The 15,445-nt window shown below is 46.4% G+C and overlaps 1 protein-coding gene across 1 annotated transcript; it reads left to right on the forward strand.

Moving 5' to 3' along the window:
* Position 1: 1 nt before the first annotated feature.
* TPST2 (tyrosylprotein sulfotransferase 2) lies at positions 2-13,649 on the forward strand. Its single transcript, XM_008052063.2, has 5 exons — positions 2-697; positions 3,644-3,842; positions 8,369-8,419; positions 11,425-11,473; positions 13,134-13,649. The coding sequence occupies exons 1-4, from the start codon at positions 15-17 to the stop codon at positions 11,464-11,466; spliced, it is 975 nt and encodes a 324-aa protein (XP_008050254.2). The 5' UTR covers positions 2-14; the 3' UTR covers positions 11,467-11,473; positions 13,134-13,649.
* Positions 13,650-15,445: the final 1,796 nt, after the last annotated feature.

Here is a 15,445-nt window from a genome sequence, read left to right on the forward strand (position 1 = left end):
GGGAGGAGCTGGTGATGGTGGGCGCCGACCACGTGGAGTATCGCTACGGCAAGGCCATGCCGCTCATCTTCGTGGGCGGCGTGCCCCGCAGCGGCACGACGCTGATGCGCGCCATGCTGGACGCCCACCCCGAGGTGCGCTGCGGCGAGGAGACGCGCATCATCCCGCGCGTGCTGGCCATGCGCCAGGCCTGGTCCAAGTCCGGCCGCGAGAAGCTGCGGCTAGACGAGGCGGGCGTGACAGACGAGGTGCTGGACGCCGCCATGCAGGCCTTCATCCTGGAGGTGATCGCCAAGCACGGTGAGCCAGCCCGCGTGCTCTGCAACAAGGACCCCTTCACGCTCAAGTCCTCGGTGTACCTGTCGCGCCTGTTCCCCAACTCCAAGTTCCTGCTGATGGTGCGCGACGGCCGGGCCTCTGTGCACTCCATGATCACGCGCAAGGTCACCATCGCAGGCTTCGACCTCAGCAGCTACCGAGACTGCCTCACCAAGTGGAACAAGGCCATCGAGGTGATGTACGCGCAGTGCATGGAAGTTGGCAGGGACAAGTGCCTGCCCGTGTACTACGAGCAGCTGGTGCTGCACCCGCGGCGCTCCCTCAAGCGCATCCTCGACTTCTTGGGCATCGCCTGGAGCGATGCCGTTTTGCACCACGAGGACCTCATTGGCAAGCCCGGTGGCGTGTCTCTGTCCAAGTGAGTAGGCCCCCGGCACTTCCGCCTAAACCCCTGCCCTGGAGTCAATTTCGTTGTCCCAAAACAGAGAACAATCACTCCTCTCTTTTCTGAGAATCGGCAAATTTTGAGTATGCTTTAAAATAGTAAGACAGTAGTGGGTTAAGGTTAAGAATAGATTCTGGAACCTGGGTGTCTGGGTTCAAACTCCCAACCTAGCTGTGTGACCAGGGGCAAGTGAGTCAACCTCTTGGGGCTTCTGTGTTCTGTATCTATAATATGGGACTGTAATCTATCTACCTTATAGATAGGTTAATGTTAGGTACTATTATTGCTATTATAACATTGGCGTTGATACTGCTTATTGGATTACGCATCATCCTCACCATCATTACCATTTAATGAGTGCCTACTATGTGGCAAGTATTGGGTTAAGCCCCCAACAAATAGTATCTCCTTTAATCCCCACAGCAACTTCAGGACATAGGTACTACTTTTATCCCCGTTTTACAGATGAAGAAGCTAAATCTCAGAGAGGAGAAGCTCAGGCCACACGGCTCACAAAGCGTGGCGTGGGCTTTGAACCCGGGTCTGCTGGATTTCCGAGTGTGCTCTTGAGCTCTCCAAGTTCAGGGCCTCTCCCGCCACCCTCTCCCTCCTTTCCCCCATGTCCTCTGCTCTCTGCCTTCCTCCCTTGGAGAAGCAGCTGTCCCTCTCCCGAAACCCCGAGCACTGGGACAGTGCTGGAGCTGAGGATGTGGTCTCTGCATGCCCTGACCTGATCAGGCCCCCGACATCCCTGAGAGCCCAGCAAAAGGGCAATCCACCCATGGCCAGTCCCTGCAGAGCTAAAGGCTCCCAGCCACCCTCCTCTGACAAGGAAGTGCTTGTGTGCCAGCTACTCCAACCAGCTGAGGCTGGAGCTGGGATTTCCAAACTATTGTGACTAGAAAACCAGATTACTGCAGAGATGCTTCTCTATGACAGAACATTGGAAAGATACCCAAACAAGAAAGGACAAACAGCCTATGATCCCCCCACCCAGAGTTTGATATATGACCTACTGGTCCCTTTTCAGGGCATATTGGTAAAACCTGAGTCCAGCTGAACATGTTCCTTGCAGCCTTTTTTCACTCTGTGTGTGGGACCACTTGCCGTGGCACCTGGCACTCTGCTGCGACATCGTTTTAAATGGCTCGGTAAGAGGTCACTGCACGGATATGTGATTTGCCATCCCCTAATGTTGGACGCTTTATGGATATGTATTAAGCATTTGCCCTCTTTTGTCTACATTATTTTGTGCCATGAAGTACTAGAGGCACAGGATTTAGGCAAAGTCATGTACATGTTTGAGATTTTTGACACATTGGATACAGTTGAGATTTATATCCAGGTTTGAAGTCTCCAAGTCCGTGCTGCACCCACCAGTCCCCGCCCTTTTTCCTTCTCCTGTTCTCCTCGCTTCCAGTCTTGTTCTCCTCTTACTACTTCTGCATGTCCCCAAGTTATCTCCTAGTTGTGACAAAAGCATTAGACATGCCTTCAATCCTGGGGGTTCCTCAGCCCCCAGCTCACAAACCCCTGAATTATACCTGGCAAGCGCTTCTTGATCCAGAAAGCTTGGTCAGCCTGTGGGATGATGGGCGCACCATGGTCACAGCAGAAAGCTGTTCAGTGTCCATCTCAGAATAGGAAAGCAAGTGATGGAGGAATGCTACACAACTAGAAAAAAGAATGAGGTATTGTAGAGTGGGGAAAAAACTAGGCAATACATCGAACATATTTGTTTTACAACTGCAGACGTGTGTGTACAAGAGAGTGAGCCTACCCTCATTGAGCGTTTACAATGTGTCTGTGCTCTTGCAAGCGTTTTTTTTTTTTAGATTAGAAAATGTAGTGTATTTAGAAAGTAAATTAGAAAGAGGGAGAGAGGAGATTCACCTCCTCAAGGTAGGAGAGGGGATTGAGGCTGGGAAACATGGCTACTATGGCTCCAGGAGCCACATGGTCAGACCATGACTTAGCAAATCAATGGCCCTTGCAAGCATTTTATTTGTATTAACTCGTTTACTCTTTACAACAACCCAAAGGGGTCGGTACTATTATTATTCCCATTTACAGATGAAGAAACTGAGGCTCAGAGAGGTGAAGTAATTCCCCCAGGGTCACACAGCTGGTGTTGGTGCAACTGGCATTTGAAACCAGGCGGTCTGGCTTCTGAATATGCTCTTAACTACTCTACTGCTTAAAGCACAGAAAAAAGATTGAGAGACTGGGGACCTGAAGGAAGCTGATGGACCAGCAGTGGTGACCATTCAGTCTTACCATTAGCATTTGATAATTTGTTTACAAAGGACAAAATATTCATGTTAGTTATATACATACAAAATTTTTTATTTTTAAAGTTAGGATCTCTCGCTCTGTTGCCCGAGCTAGAGTGCAGTGTCACGATCATAGCTCACTACAGACTTGAACTCCTGGGCTCAAGCGATCCTCTTGCCTCAGCTTCCTGGGTAGCTGGGTCTACAGGCACGTGTCGCCACACCTGGCAAATATTATTTTTTTTTATAGAGAAGAAATCTTGTTTTGTTTCTCAGGCTGATCTCAAACTCCTGGTCTCAGGTGATCCTCCCTCCTCATCCTCCCAGAGTGCTAGGATTACAGATGTAAGCCATAATGACCAGCCACAAGTTGTTTTTCAGAGTCAGAGAAGTCAAGAAAGCAGAATATATGCAGCAGTGGTGTATATACTTTCTTCTGACTTCTTACTGCATACTTTTATCCCCATTTATCAGAGGAGGTATGATGAGGCAAAATGACTGACAGTTTCACAGTTGATGGGGGCAGAACTGGATGAGGGCCAGATCTCTCCAACCGTTCCCACTACCTCAGAGTAGCTGTACAGGGAGCCCACGTAGGTGCTGTCTGGGTCTGCCCTGCCCTATGTAACCTGTCCTCTCTCCCCAGGATTGAGCGGTCCACAGACCAGGTCATCAAGCCTGTGAACTTGGAAGCGCTCTCCAAGTGGACTGGCCACATCCCTGGGGATGTGGTACGGGACATGGCCCAGATTGCCCCCATGCTGGCTCGACTCGGCTATGACCCCTATGCAAACCCACCTAACTACGGCAACCCTGACCCCATTGTCATCAATAACACACACCGGGTGAGTGTGCACAGGTACTCGTGGAAATGTGCTCTTGGGCTTTGGCAGAGGTGGAATTTTGAGTTCCCTGAGAAGACATTTAGTCTCTTAATTCCTAAGCTTCTGACTTGTTTGTGTCTGATGGACATGGTAAATTGTATGACTGTATTTCCATTTTTGCTTGGGCTGCAGGGAAGCTCAAAGCCAACTGGTAGCCTGTCTCTCATACTCTTAACACCTAACAGCAGACCCACTGTGTGTTAATTTCATCTTATTTCTCTCTCTCTCTTTTTTTTTTTTTTTTTGTTTTTTTTTTTGAGTTGAAGTCTTACTCTGTTGCCCAGGCTGGAGTGTAGTGGCATGCTCATGGCCACCCCAGTGTCGACCTGCTGGGCTCTAGGGAAATAGAAAAAAAAAAAACAGCCGATGATCCTTCCGCCTCAGCCTTCCAAGTAGCTGGAACTACAGGCGTGTGCTACCATACCTGGCTAATTCTTGATTTATTGTAGAGACGAGGGCTCGCCAAGTTATCCAGGCTGGTCTCAAACCCGTGGGCTCAGGCAATCCACTTGCCTCACCTTCCCAAAATGCTGGGATTACAGACTGAGCCACCGAGCCCGGCCTGTTTCTCATATTTACCCTTTTTTTTCTATTTTCCTGGCTGTTTGTAAAACAGTCAAGTCTTTGTTGAGAGAGGGCATAAGTAAATAAACTATTGGTTTATTTGATTGATTTCTCAGGCAAATGTGAGCTTATGGCTGTTTAAATTACATTTGAAGTTCTCCTCCTCAGTTAAGGTGGTCAAGGGCAATGACTTTGACACGATGTTTCTGAAGTTTTAAAGTAGGTTGATACCGACTGGGTAAAAGACAGTTAACAAGTTTGTGGCTTTATTTGTATGTTGCTGTCACAGCTTCTAGCTTACGTTGGATGCTGTGTTCTGACTTCCTTATAGGCACTAAGTTGGTTAAAACATTTGAAAATGGGATCCAGGCCTAAGGAAGAGCCCTTTTAGCCTTGCATCATTGAGGCCTTGAAGTCTTAATTTAAGCTAAGCTCGGCATTTCTGAACACATGCTAATTTTAGAACGTAAGTGGTTCTTCCATTGAATCACAGTGGAAAAAGTTATTCCTCTCTCAGTTCTTCAGTTCCTCAGTTGACCCATGAAGAATGTCTCTAACTGGTGCTGATAAATCTTTAATGCCTCTTGAACATTCACTAATCTCTCTTTAAAAAAATTATGTATGGGCTGGGCACAGTAGCTCAAGCCTGTAATCCCAGTACTTTCGGAGGCCGAAGTGAGAGGATTGCCTGAGCCCACAGGTTCAAGAACAGCCTGGGCAACTTGGCAAGTCCTCATCTCAACAATAAATTAAAAAATTAGCTGGGCATGGTAGCGCTCGCCTATAGTTCTGGCTACTTGGAAGGCTGAGGCGGAAGGATCGCCTGAACCCAGCAGGTCGATGCTGGGGTGACCATGAGCGTACCACTGCCTGGGTGACGGAATGAGACTCCAACTCAAAAGGAAAAAAAAAGTATGTATTTATTTATTTTGAGACAGGTCCTTGTATGTTGCCCTGGCTGGTCTGAAGCTCCTAGGCTCAAGCGATCCTCCCGCCTCAGCCTCCTGGGATTATAGGCATTGCTGCCACATTGGCTAATCTTTCTTTTGATCAGAGAGAATTTACTAACACTGAGCTTTAAGGGTTCTGCCCTTGTAATTAAAGTGTAAGTCTTTATATGGGTTTCACAAGTTCCTCTTTCCCCTCACAGTCAGTTGATTTTGCTGGCATTTATTTACACAAATACTCAGAGACCCAATGTACACAGCCTACATTGACAGTGTGAATGATCACAACCCAGATATAGTTTTTATAATAAATATCATTATTAATTTTATTATTCCTTAATAATAATAGTCATTCTTTAAAGTCAACTTACGTGTTTTATATTCTCTTCTGTACATATGTTATCACAACAAAAAGTAATTAGCTAGATTAAAAAAAGAAGAAGCCGGGCTCGGTGGTTCAGCCTTTAATTCTGCTCTTTGGGAGGCTGAGGTGAGTGGATTGCCTGAGCCCGCGGGTTTGAGACCTGCCTAGGCAACTCAGCGAGAACTCATCTCTACAGTAAATCAAAAAATTAGCCGGGCGTGGTAGCACACGCCTGTAGTTCCAGCTACTTGGATGGCTGAGACGGAAGGATCGCTGGATCCCAGCAGATCGAGGCTGTGGTGGCTGGGAGCATGCCACTGCACTCCAGTCTGGGTGACAGAATGAGGCTCCAACTCAAAAAAAAAAAAAAGACAATGACGGTGATGATCTTGCAATCCAGCCTCCACCCCCACCCACTGTGCTTCTCTTAAGTGGCAGCTGACAGGGAATGATGACCAGACTACAGCACTCCTGGTTGGGTGTTTCCTAACTGGATGTTCTCAGACAGGGACCCCGCAGTGGCTCCTCTGGGGTCTCTTTAAAAGGTAGAGGCCACTGGGTTGCCCCAGGCTATGAATCAGAAGCTCCCAGAGTAAGGGTTGACTTTGTGTATTATATAAAGTATAAATAATTCTCCTGAGCACTGATGGCTAAGATCAGCTCTTTGGAGTTTGTTTGTTTATTTAAAATGGGGGATGTCTAGTTTTCTTCCAAAGAGCTTTCTTCCCTGGGGAGTTCCACAAATCTTGGCAAGTGTTCGGCACCTTGTTTAGTTGTTAGAGTAGTTTTGCTGTTACCGTGATGGTATGCCCCCTCCTTAAGAGCTGCGTGTGAGTGCAGGTGCATGTATGTGCACTTCTGTGTGTACTGAAGATGCTATGTGTCACTGTCAGGCATCCTAGGGCACAGTAAATGCAGTGACTGAAAGAGCACCGTGCTGATGACATCATTTCTACCTGTGCTGTCGTCTGTGGTAGCCACTAGCCATGTACAGCCACTGATCCTATGAAGTGAGACTAGTCCAAATGGAGAGGTGCTATCTCTGTGAAATACACACTGGATTTTGAAGGCTTAGGACCAAAAAAACTATGTAAAGTTCTGTTTTTGTGTTTTTTTTTCCAGTGATAGGGTCTGGCTCTGTCACCTAGGCTGCAGTGCAGTGATACAATCATAGCTCACTGCAGCTTCAAATTCCTGAGCTCAAGTGATCCTCCTGCCTTAGCCTCCCAAACTACTGGTATTACAGGCTGGCGCCACCACACTTGGCCTAAAATTTCTTATTAGTCACTTTTATATAAATTACATATTGGAATGCTAATATTTTAGATATATCAGGTTAAATAAAGTAGATTATTAGAATTCATTTCACCAACTTCATTTTATTTTTTTAATGTGGCTGTTAGAAAATTTAAAGTTATAAAGTTGGTTGAGATCACATTTCTCTTAGGCAGCGCTGGTCTTTATGATGCTTTCCTCCCAAGAGATAATGGAAAGGCCTGGAATGTTCTGGTTCCTACCTCAGAACCTTGGCTCTCACTGTTTCTTTTGCCCGGGTTGCTTTTCTGAGTTTACTGTGGCTGGTTGTCCTTGTCTTTTCAGTCTCAGCTCAAAGGCTACCTGGTCCAAGAGGATTTTTTTTTTCTTTGCTATGTTGCCCAGGCTGGTTTCAAACTCTTGGGCTCAAGCAATCCTGCCATTTCGGCCTCCCAAAGTACTGGAACTACAGGTGCATGCCACCATGCCTGGCTATTGTTTTGATTTGTTTTTGTAGAGATGAAGTCTCGCTATGTTGCCCAGGCTGGTCTCAAACCCCTGGGCTCAAGCAATTTTTCCATCTCAGCTTCTGGAAGTGCTGGGATTATAAGGATGAGCTACCATGCCCAGCTCCCTGATGACTTTTGGTTTTGTTTGTTTTTTTGAGTTGGTGTCTCATTCTGTTGCCCAGGCTAAAGTGTGGTGATACACTCATGGCCATCCCAGCTTCGACCGGTTGGGCTTAGGCAATCCTTCCACCTCAGCCTTCCAAGTAGCTAGAACTACAGATGTGTGCTACCATGCCCAGCTAATTTTTTTTTTTAAAGATGTGGGGTACCTATACCTTCAGGGTTAGGTATACAAATGTTGTTGATGAGGTATGCTCCCCCCTCCCCTGGCAGTTTTCCTCAACTGCCAATCCCCCCCGCCTCCCAAATTTTTGTTTTTTATTGTAGAGATGAGGTCTCATCATGTTGGCCAGGCAGATCTTGAACCCATGGGCTCAGGCAATTCTCTCTCCTTGGCCTCCCAAAGTGCGGGGATTACAGGCAGGAGCCACCGCTCCTGGCTCCCTAGTGACTCGCGGTCATATCCTTTCCTTACAGGCCTCCCGTGTTTGGCTGTGTCCTTGTATGTTTGTGTTCATCCTCACTTGCATATTGTCTGGTGTTCCCTCTCGCTTTTAATTGTCTGGTAAATAATGAAATGATGGAGCCCAGTGCTTAGGGCAATGCTTGGAATAAGAGGAGCTCAATAAGTGTTTGTTGGATGGAGGGATGGATGGGCAGATGTGTTGGGATGGATTAGGTTTTATTTTTGGTCATTTCCATGATAGTGATTTTCTTTTCCTCTCCTAGGTCTTGAAAGGGGACTATAAAACACCAGCCAATCTGAAAGGATATTTCCAGGTTAGAAACCCCCAGGGATATTCTGAATTCCTTTTTCCCTAGTCATGCAACCAGCTTGCTGTATGCCCTGGGACACTTCCCTTCTCCACTGACTGACAGTTTCCCCATCTTGAAAGCCGGTTGGGAGTTGGGCTAGGGGGTCTCTAAGCGTCTCTAGGGCCTCATCTCAGCAACCCTTCTGCCAAGCAGTTCTTCGCCTCGTCTCCCGACTTGAATGCAGTTGGAGAGTTTAAGTGGGGACTTTCTCTTGAGCTTTCTATTGCTATGTTGCCCAGGCTGGTCTCGAACACCTGGGCTCAGGCAGTCCTCCTGCCTCAGCTACCCAAAGTGCTGGAAGTACAGGTGTGAACCACCAATTTTTCCATCTTTTGAGTTTCACCGGCAGCATTTTGGATGGCTACATAGTGTTCTGTGGAATGTGTGTACCACCATTTACTTAACAACTTCTCTAAGACTTTCTAGTTTTTGCAATACCCACAGTGACATCATGTGTACCGTGGAGACAGGGAGTGATAAAGGTGGCAAGTCAGAATCTGATGCAAGTTTTTTGTAGGGAAGCCCTTGGGCCTGTTCATGGTGACAGGTGTATGCCATTCCTTCCTGTTTCACGCCTAAAAACAGCAAAAACCAGTCCCAGGTCAGGTGGACATTTTGTGTAAGCCATACAGTGCCGGGGAGTGGAAACTGGCCCGACCCTTTTGTGGCTTAGCCTTGAGGTTCAAGAATCTTCAAAAGATCTGGACCCTTCCACCCACTGACTCCACTCCTTAGAAATGTATTCTGAGGGAATGATCCAGCAGGACACCCTTGCCCCACAGAAGAGAGACAAAATCAGGATGGTATGTACATGATGTCATTTGTGATACCCAGAAGTTGGATACAATCAACATAGTAAGATCTTGTCTTTACAAAAAATCAAAAAGTTAGCTGGGTGTGGTGGTGTGTTGCTGTAGTCCCAGCTACTTGGGGGTTGTGGCAGAAGGATCACTTGAACCCAATACGTTGAGGCTGTGGTGAGCTGTGATCATGCCATTACATTCTAGCCTGGGTGACAGAGTGAGACCCCAACTCAAAAAAAAGGAAAAATATTAAGAAAGCAAAACAAACAACTTCCACATTAAAACTATAGTGAACCACTCTGCAGGCTCCAACCACCTTCCCTGCTTCCAGGTCTTTGCTGTTCCCTCTGCCAAGAATGCTTTCCTACCCTGATCTCTGCGTGGCTGACCTAGTTGTCATCTTTCAGATACTGGCTTATGGGTGTTTCCAATTCTCTGATCATCCAGACACCAACTGGCTGTTCAGCAATTCAATTCAGTTCTGAGACTAACTCCCCGAGTAAGCATCAGCCCCACAGGTGAAGGGCTCAGCCCCACAAAACTTCCCCACTTCAGATGTCAGCTGTAATGGGGGACCCAAGCTACCCACACTTCCGCCCAACTGACCACAAATTTGGAGGTTCCCACAACCACCTCCCTGACTTTGGTTTGCTATTTGACAAGTCACAGAACTCAGGAAAACACTTTCCTCACTATTACCTGTTTATTATAAAGAATATGACTCAGGAACAGCCCAGTAGAAGAGATGCAGAGGGTGAGGTGTGGTCACAAAGCTTCCATGCCCTTTCCAGGCATGATACCCTCACAGCATCTCAATGTGTTCACCAGCCAGGAAGCTTTCCAAACGCCATCAGTTAGGGTTTTAATGGAGGTTTCATTATATAGGGGCATCTTTGATGAGATCATTGGCCATTGGTGACTAACTCAGTCTCTACCCCCTAACCCCTATACCCTCTCTCCTTCCAGAAGATTGGGGAGGGGAGCACAAGGGTGGGGCTGAAAGTTCCAGTCCTCTAATCATGCCTTTGTCTTTCTGAAGTTCTCTCCTCCCCAGTTCTGAAGCTACCTAGGGGTCCCCAGCCACCAGTCATTCATTATCATTACGTTCTTATCACTCGAGAGATTCCAAGGGTTTTCAGATCTGTGTGCCAGGAACTGGGGATCAACCAAAACCAAATATTTTTTATTACACTACGACTTAAATGTCGTCTGTGGGCCGGGCTCGGTGGCTCAGCCTGTAATCCCAGCACTTTGGGAGGCCTAGGTGAGTGGATTGCCTGAGCCCGCGGATTCGAGACCTGCCTGGGCAACTTGGCGAGACCTCATCTCTACAATAAATAAAAAAATGAGCCGGGTGTGGTAGCACACGCCTGTAGTTCCAGCTACTTGGAAGGCTGAGGCGGAAGGATTGCCAGAGCCCAGCGGGTCAAGGCTGTGGTGGCCGGGAGCGGCCACTGCACTGCAGTCTGGGTGATAGAGTGAGACTCCAACTCAAAAATAAATAAATAAATAAAAATAAATGTCGTCTGTGGAGTCCCTTCCTGAGCACCATATCTGAAGTAGTCCAGACAGCAGTCTCTCACATCAGCCCGTTATATTGCCCATATTTGACATTAGCTCACATATGTGTGTATTGTTTTTGTTTTTGTTTTTAAGTCGGGATCCCACTCTGTTGCCCAGGCTGGAGTGCAATGGCATGATCACGGCTCACTGCGCCTCGACCTGGGCTCAGGTGATCCTCCTGCTTCAGCCTCTTGAGTAGCTTGGACTACCAGTGCATGTTACCACACCCGGCTAATTTTTTTAATTTTTTTATTTTTTTGCTTCTAGTCTGGACTCGCCATGTTGCTAGGCTGGTCTCAAACTTCTGGGCTCAAGATGTCCTCCCTCCTTGGCCTCCCAAAGTGCTAGGATTACAGACGTGAGCCATCATGCCACGTGTATGTGTATGTTTAGCAAGCTCTTCCCCAACTATAACAGAACCTGCCTGAGCTCAGGGCTGGGTCTGCCATGCTCATTACAAAATCCCAGCACCCAGCAGATAGCAGTGCAGTAAATATTTAATTGAGTGAGTGTGTGTCAGTGATGCTGAGGGTTGAAGCTCTGGGCCGTGAGGCATCCACCACCTGGCCGTGACCCCTTCCTCTGTGTGTTGTTTTCCTCCAGGTGAACCAGAACAGCACCTCCTCCCACCTAGGAAACTCGTGATTTCCAGGTAGGCCTGTGGACTTCTATGGGGGCTCCCACTGCTTCTGGGCCTGGAAGCTACTTCTCCCAAAGTCTTGTCCTTCCAGAGCTTCCCTGGGGAGAACTGTCCATCAAGGTGGGCTCACCCAGCCCCAGCAAAGGTTTCCATAGTGACGGGCTGGGGCAGCTATTTATGGAATCAAGGCTTAGTTTCCTAGCTCTAGATCAAAGATGGGGGCAGGGACTAGTGCTGAACCAACCAGGAAAGTGTTTGTCTGGCACTAGGGAAGGGGCAGCAAGTACCCCTATGATAGGAGGTACGCTGGAACCGTTTTTGCACAGAATGCTGTCTGCCATTCTGGCTTCTATAAGCAGCATCAGCTTTGGCCCAAAGCAATTAATGTTCTAATAATAGTGACAAACAATTATGTTCTAAGAATAACCCCATGGCATTGGGCCAGGCGCTTCTGGCATGTTACTCGTTTAACCCTCAGCGTCCTTGGGAGGCAGCTGACATGCTCCTCCCACTTTACAGGAGAGAAAACCAAGATACAGAGAAGGACTTTGACTTGCCCAAGGCTACACAGCCACCAAGTGGCAGAATTTCCCCAAAGTCATCTCCCCTAGAATATGCTTTTAATGAACAAGTTTAAGTGCATGTTTTTTCATATGTTGCTAAGAGGTGGGAAAGGGGTTTTGAACTTGGCAATTCAAAGATTTAAGAACTCCAGGTTTCACCTCTCTCAGCCTCCATTGTCTGCATCTGGTGAATGGGGAGTTCATCAATGCCCATATCCGAGGGCGGTCATGAAATGCAGGGAGCTGGCCCGTGGAGAATGCTTGGAAACTGTACAGTGCTGGACCCTTGCTGTGGACTTGGGCACTGGAGTGAAAGCTCCATGAGTGCACTCACGTCCTTGTGTCCCCCAGCCTCTTTGATCAGGCTCAAGGAAACGGGAAGCCCATGGAGAAGCCAGGCCCAACTTACACTTTTATTCTAAAGTGAAACAGCGCTTCTAGTCTGGACTCTTATTTTTAGTGTCTTTATTTTTAAATAATCAGCATGTTTTAAAGTTGTTCTTTAAATTTACTTTGCACCAACCAGCAAGGCACTGGGATACCAGGACTTTGTTGTCAGGATTCCCACCTTGAATTGCACTAAAATCCTGGAGTTTTATTTAATTCCAGAGAAAAGAAACCTCACATTGAAAACAGCTTTGTGTTTCTACCTTTGTTTCCCTTACTTGCTTCCTGCAGATTCATTAATAGAATCCCAGACTTTCTTATTGACAAAGCAGATTTATTCCTCATTTTAACGTTTAAATGAGATACTTAAAACGGTGCTTTAGCTAATCCCTGGTAGAGAATTGGCCTTAACAGAGGCTAATCCTTCACTCACCTCCAGCAAGTCATTGGTATTCATCACATCATCACTGCCATTTGCTCTTTATAAATAAGAAAATGGTTTCTTTGAGGGCAAAGGGATGCAAGTTAGGACGCGGGTAAGAACCCAAGAAACATTTTTAAACTTAAATTCTCTCTGGCCATCTGGGATGCATATATAAAACCGTACATGCTTATGCGCATGGATGGAGACCGTATGGTCTGCAATCACACGTATAAATATAAAAGATCTATTTCAGAATTGTTACTCTGAGCCTAACACAGTCTCCCCCTACCCCTTTCAGATCTCTGCAAATGGCTTTGTTGCCAAGAAGAGGAGAGACTGCATTCAAGTGGAAATCGGACCTCTAATCCAAGCATATTGCTTGCTATTAATCGCCAAAACAGGACTGCTAATGAGGAACCTATTTGCATATGTTTGCAAAAGCTGAATCATTGAAAACATACCATGAAGCTCTCTATCTTTGGTTACTCAAAGGCAGAGAGCAAAGAGTATGGAAGTAGTCCGGCTTTTGAAACTTAGATATTTTATATTTTTCCCCTCAAGAACTTTTTTTTAAGAAACGGATTTGCCATCCTTCTTGATTTGCAGGACTGCCTCGATGGCTTTGTTTGCTGGGACAGGGCCCACAACCTGTGCCTCTCCTATTGACCCTTACTTTGAATTCAGAGATTCTATTTAAGAGTTTAATATATGAGGCTTTCTTTGATTCCTCCTCGGTTCTACTTAGTTTCACAGAGAAAAGAAAATATTGTTTGAATAAAGTGAACAGGGGCTCATTTGTCTGTGCCTTACTTTACTGAGTGAATAGGATTTTCTTCCTCCATATTGAATTTTGTCAGATAGATTCGTAGCAAGCAAAATCTGGAGACTATAGGTTCATGCAAGGCAGAGCTGGCCTCCTGTGTCTGGGGTCCCTCAAGGCCACCTTCAGGTTCATTGGTGTGCTAGAACTGTTATACTTACAGTTATGGTTTATTACAGCAAAGTGATACAGTGTAAAATCTTCAAAAGAAAAGGGTACATTGGGCAGAGTTCAGGCGAGACTAGCCTTAAGTTCCCAATTGTCTTCTCACAGTGAAGTCTTACAGACACGCTTAATTCTCCCATCAAAGATGTGTGACATGTACAAGTAATGGTACAGCATGGCCCCAGACCCCCAGCATACTTCACATTGTCAGCACATGCTGTCTGGCCTGGTGTGGGTCAAGACCCCAGGTATACAAAGATACCCCTAGTAGGGAGGATATTCCAAGGGCTTAGCGGTTATCTCTCAGGAGCCCATTAAGCTAGTCCTTTCTTTGAAATGTAGGGGGCTTGAACACACCAAGCCTGCTGAGTAAACCCTTTAGGGCAAAAATCTTCAAATGTTGAGGAATCACCTGGGCCTAGAACAGTTTAGTATCTGTAAGCGTTAAAATGTTCTGCCCACAACTCCTTGCCTTACATCTTATGAGACTTTGGGAAGGCAGTGACTTACCATTGCTTGGGGCATGGATTTTTTGGAGTCAGGCTGACCTCCTGGCTGTGTGACTTGAGCCTTTGTCTCTTTGTCTGTAAAATGGGTAAGTTAAAACTTTAGGAGTTTATTGGGAATGACTACTGGGTGACATTGGCAGTGACACTTGGTACCTGATAAGTTCTCGGTATGAGGCAGCTCTTGTCTCTCTCCTTGTCTTGAGACGGCAGTGGAATGGTAATTAGGGTCTTGAGGGTATGAGACCCCTTTTGTTCATTCATTTAGCAATCATGTATCAGTCTTCTGCTCAGTTTGTCTGCTCATTTATGTCTGCTTCCAGGAGTTCCACTTTTTATGAGGTGTCCATCCATGAAGACTGTGGATATTCACAGAACTGCCTGGGGAAACACTGAAGGAAATTAAAGGAAAGAAATATGGGGAGAGTGCCATGTGCAATGGCTTAAGCCTGTAATCCTGGCACTTTGGGTGGCAGAGGCGAGAGGATTGCCTGAGCCCGAGCCCGGGGGTTCAAGACCAGCCTGGGCAACTTGGTGAGATCTCATCTCTACAATAAATCAAAAACAGCCAGGCATGGTAGCGTGTGTCTGTAGTTCCAGCTCCTTGGAAGGCTGAGATGGAAAGCGTGGATGACAGAGTGAGATTCCCACTCAAGAAAAAATAACATATGGAGAGAAAGGAAAGGATGGATTCTATTTCTAGCCCCCAAGCAGTGGCATTGGGTTTTGTCCTCTGGAAAAAAAAGAGCCTCAGAATCCACTCCATCTCACCTTCCCCAATTTGATCTGAAAAGATCTTGTATTTAGAATACTACATGAATATATTATAGCATCGGAAACAATCACAAGAATACAGTGAGAATGCAGAGGCCTCATTTGTGCTTCCTCTCAATATTTCCTCCCATCTCTCAAGGTAATGCTATCATTTTCTGTTTGGAATGTGTCTTCCAGACTTCTGCAAAATTCAATACATATAAATATTTATATACTTAAATATATAGTCTTAAAGATACATAAAAATGCAACTCTGAATGGGTTATTCTAGAATGCAATTTAACAAATTGCCCTGGAGGCTTTTCAATGTGAACACGTGCAGATCTAACACCACTCCTTCTACCA

The sequence above is a fragment of the Carlito syrichta genome, unplaced genomic scaffold, assembly GCF_000164805.1.
Source record: "Carlito syrichta isolate Samal-C Ts95f unplaced genomic scaffold, Tarsius_syrichta-2.0.1 Scaffold254631, whole genome shotgun sequence".
Lineage (NCBI taxonomy): Eukaryota > Metazoa > Chordata > Mammalia > Primates > Tarsiidae > Carlito > Carlito syrichta.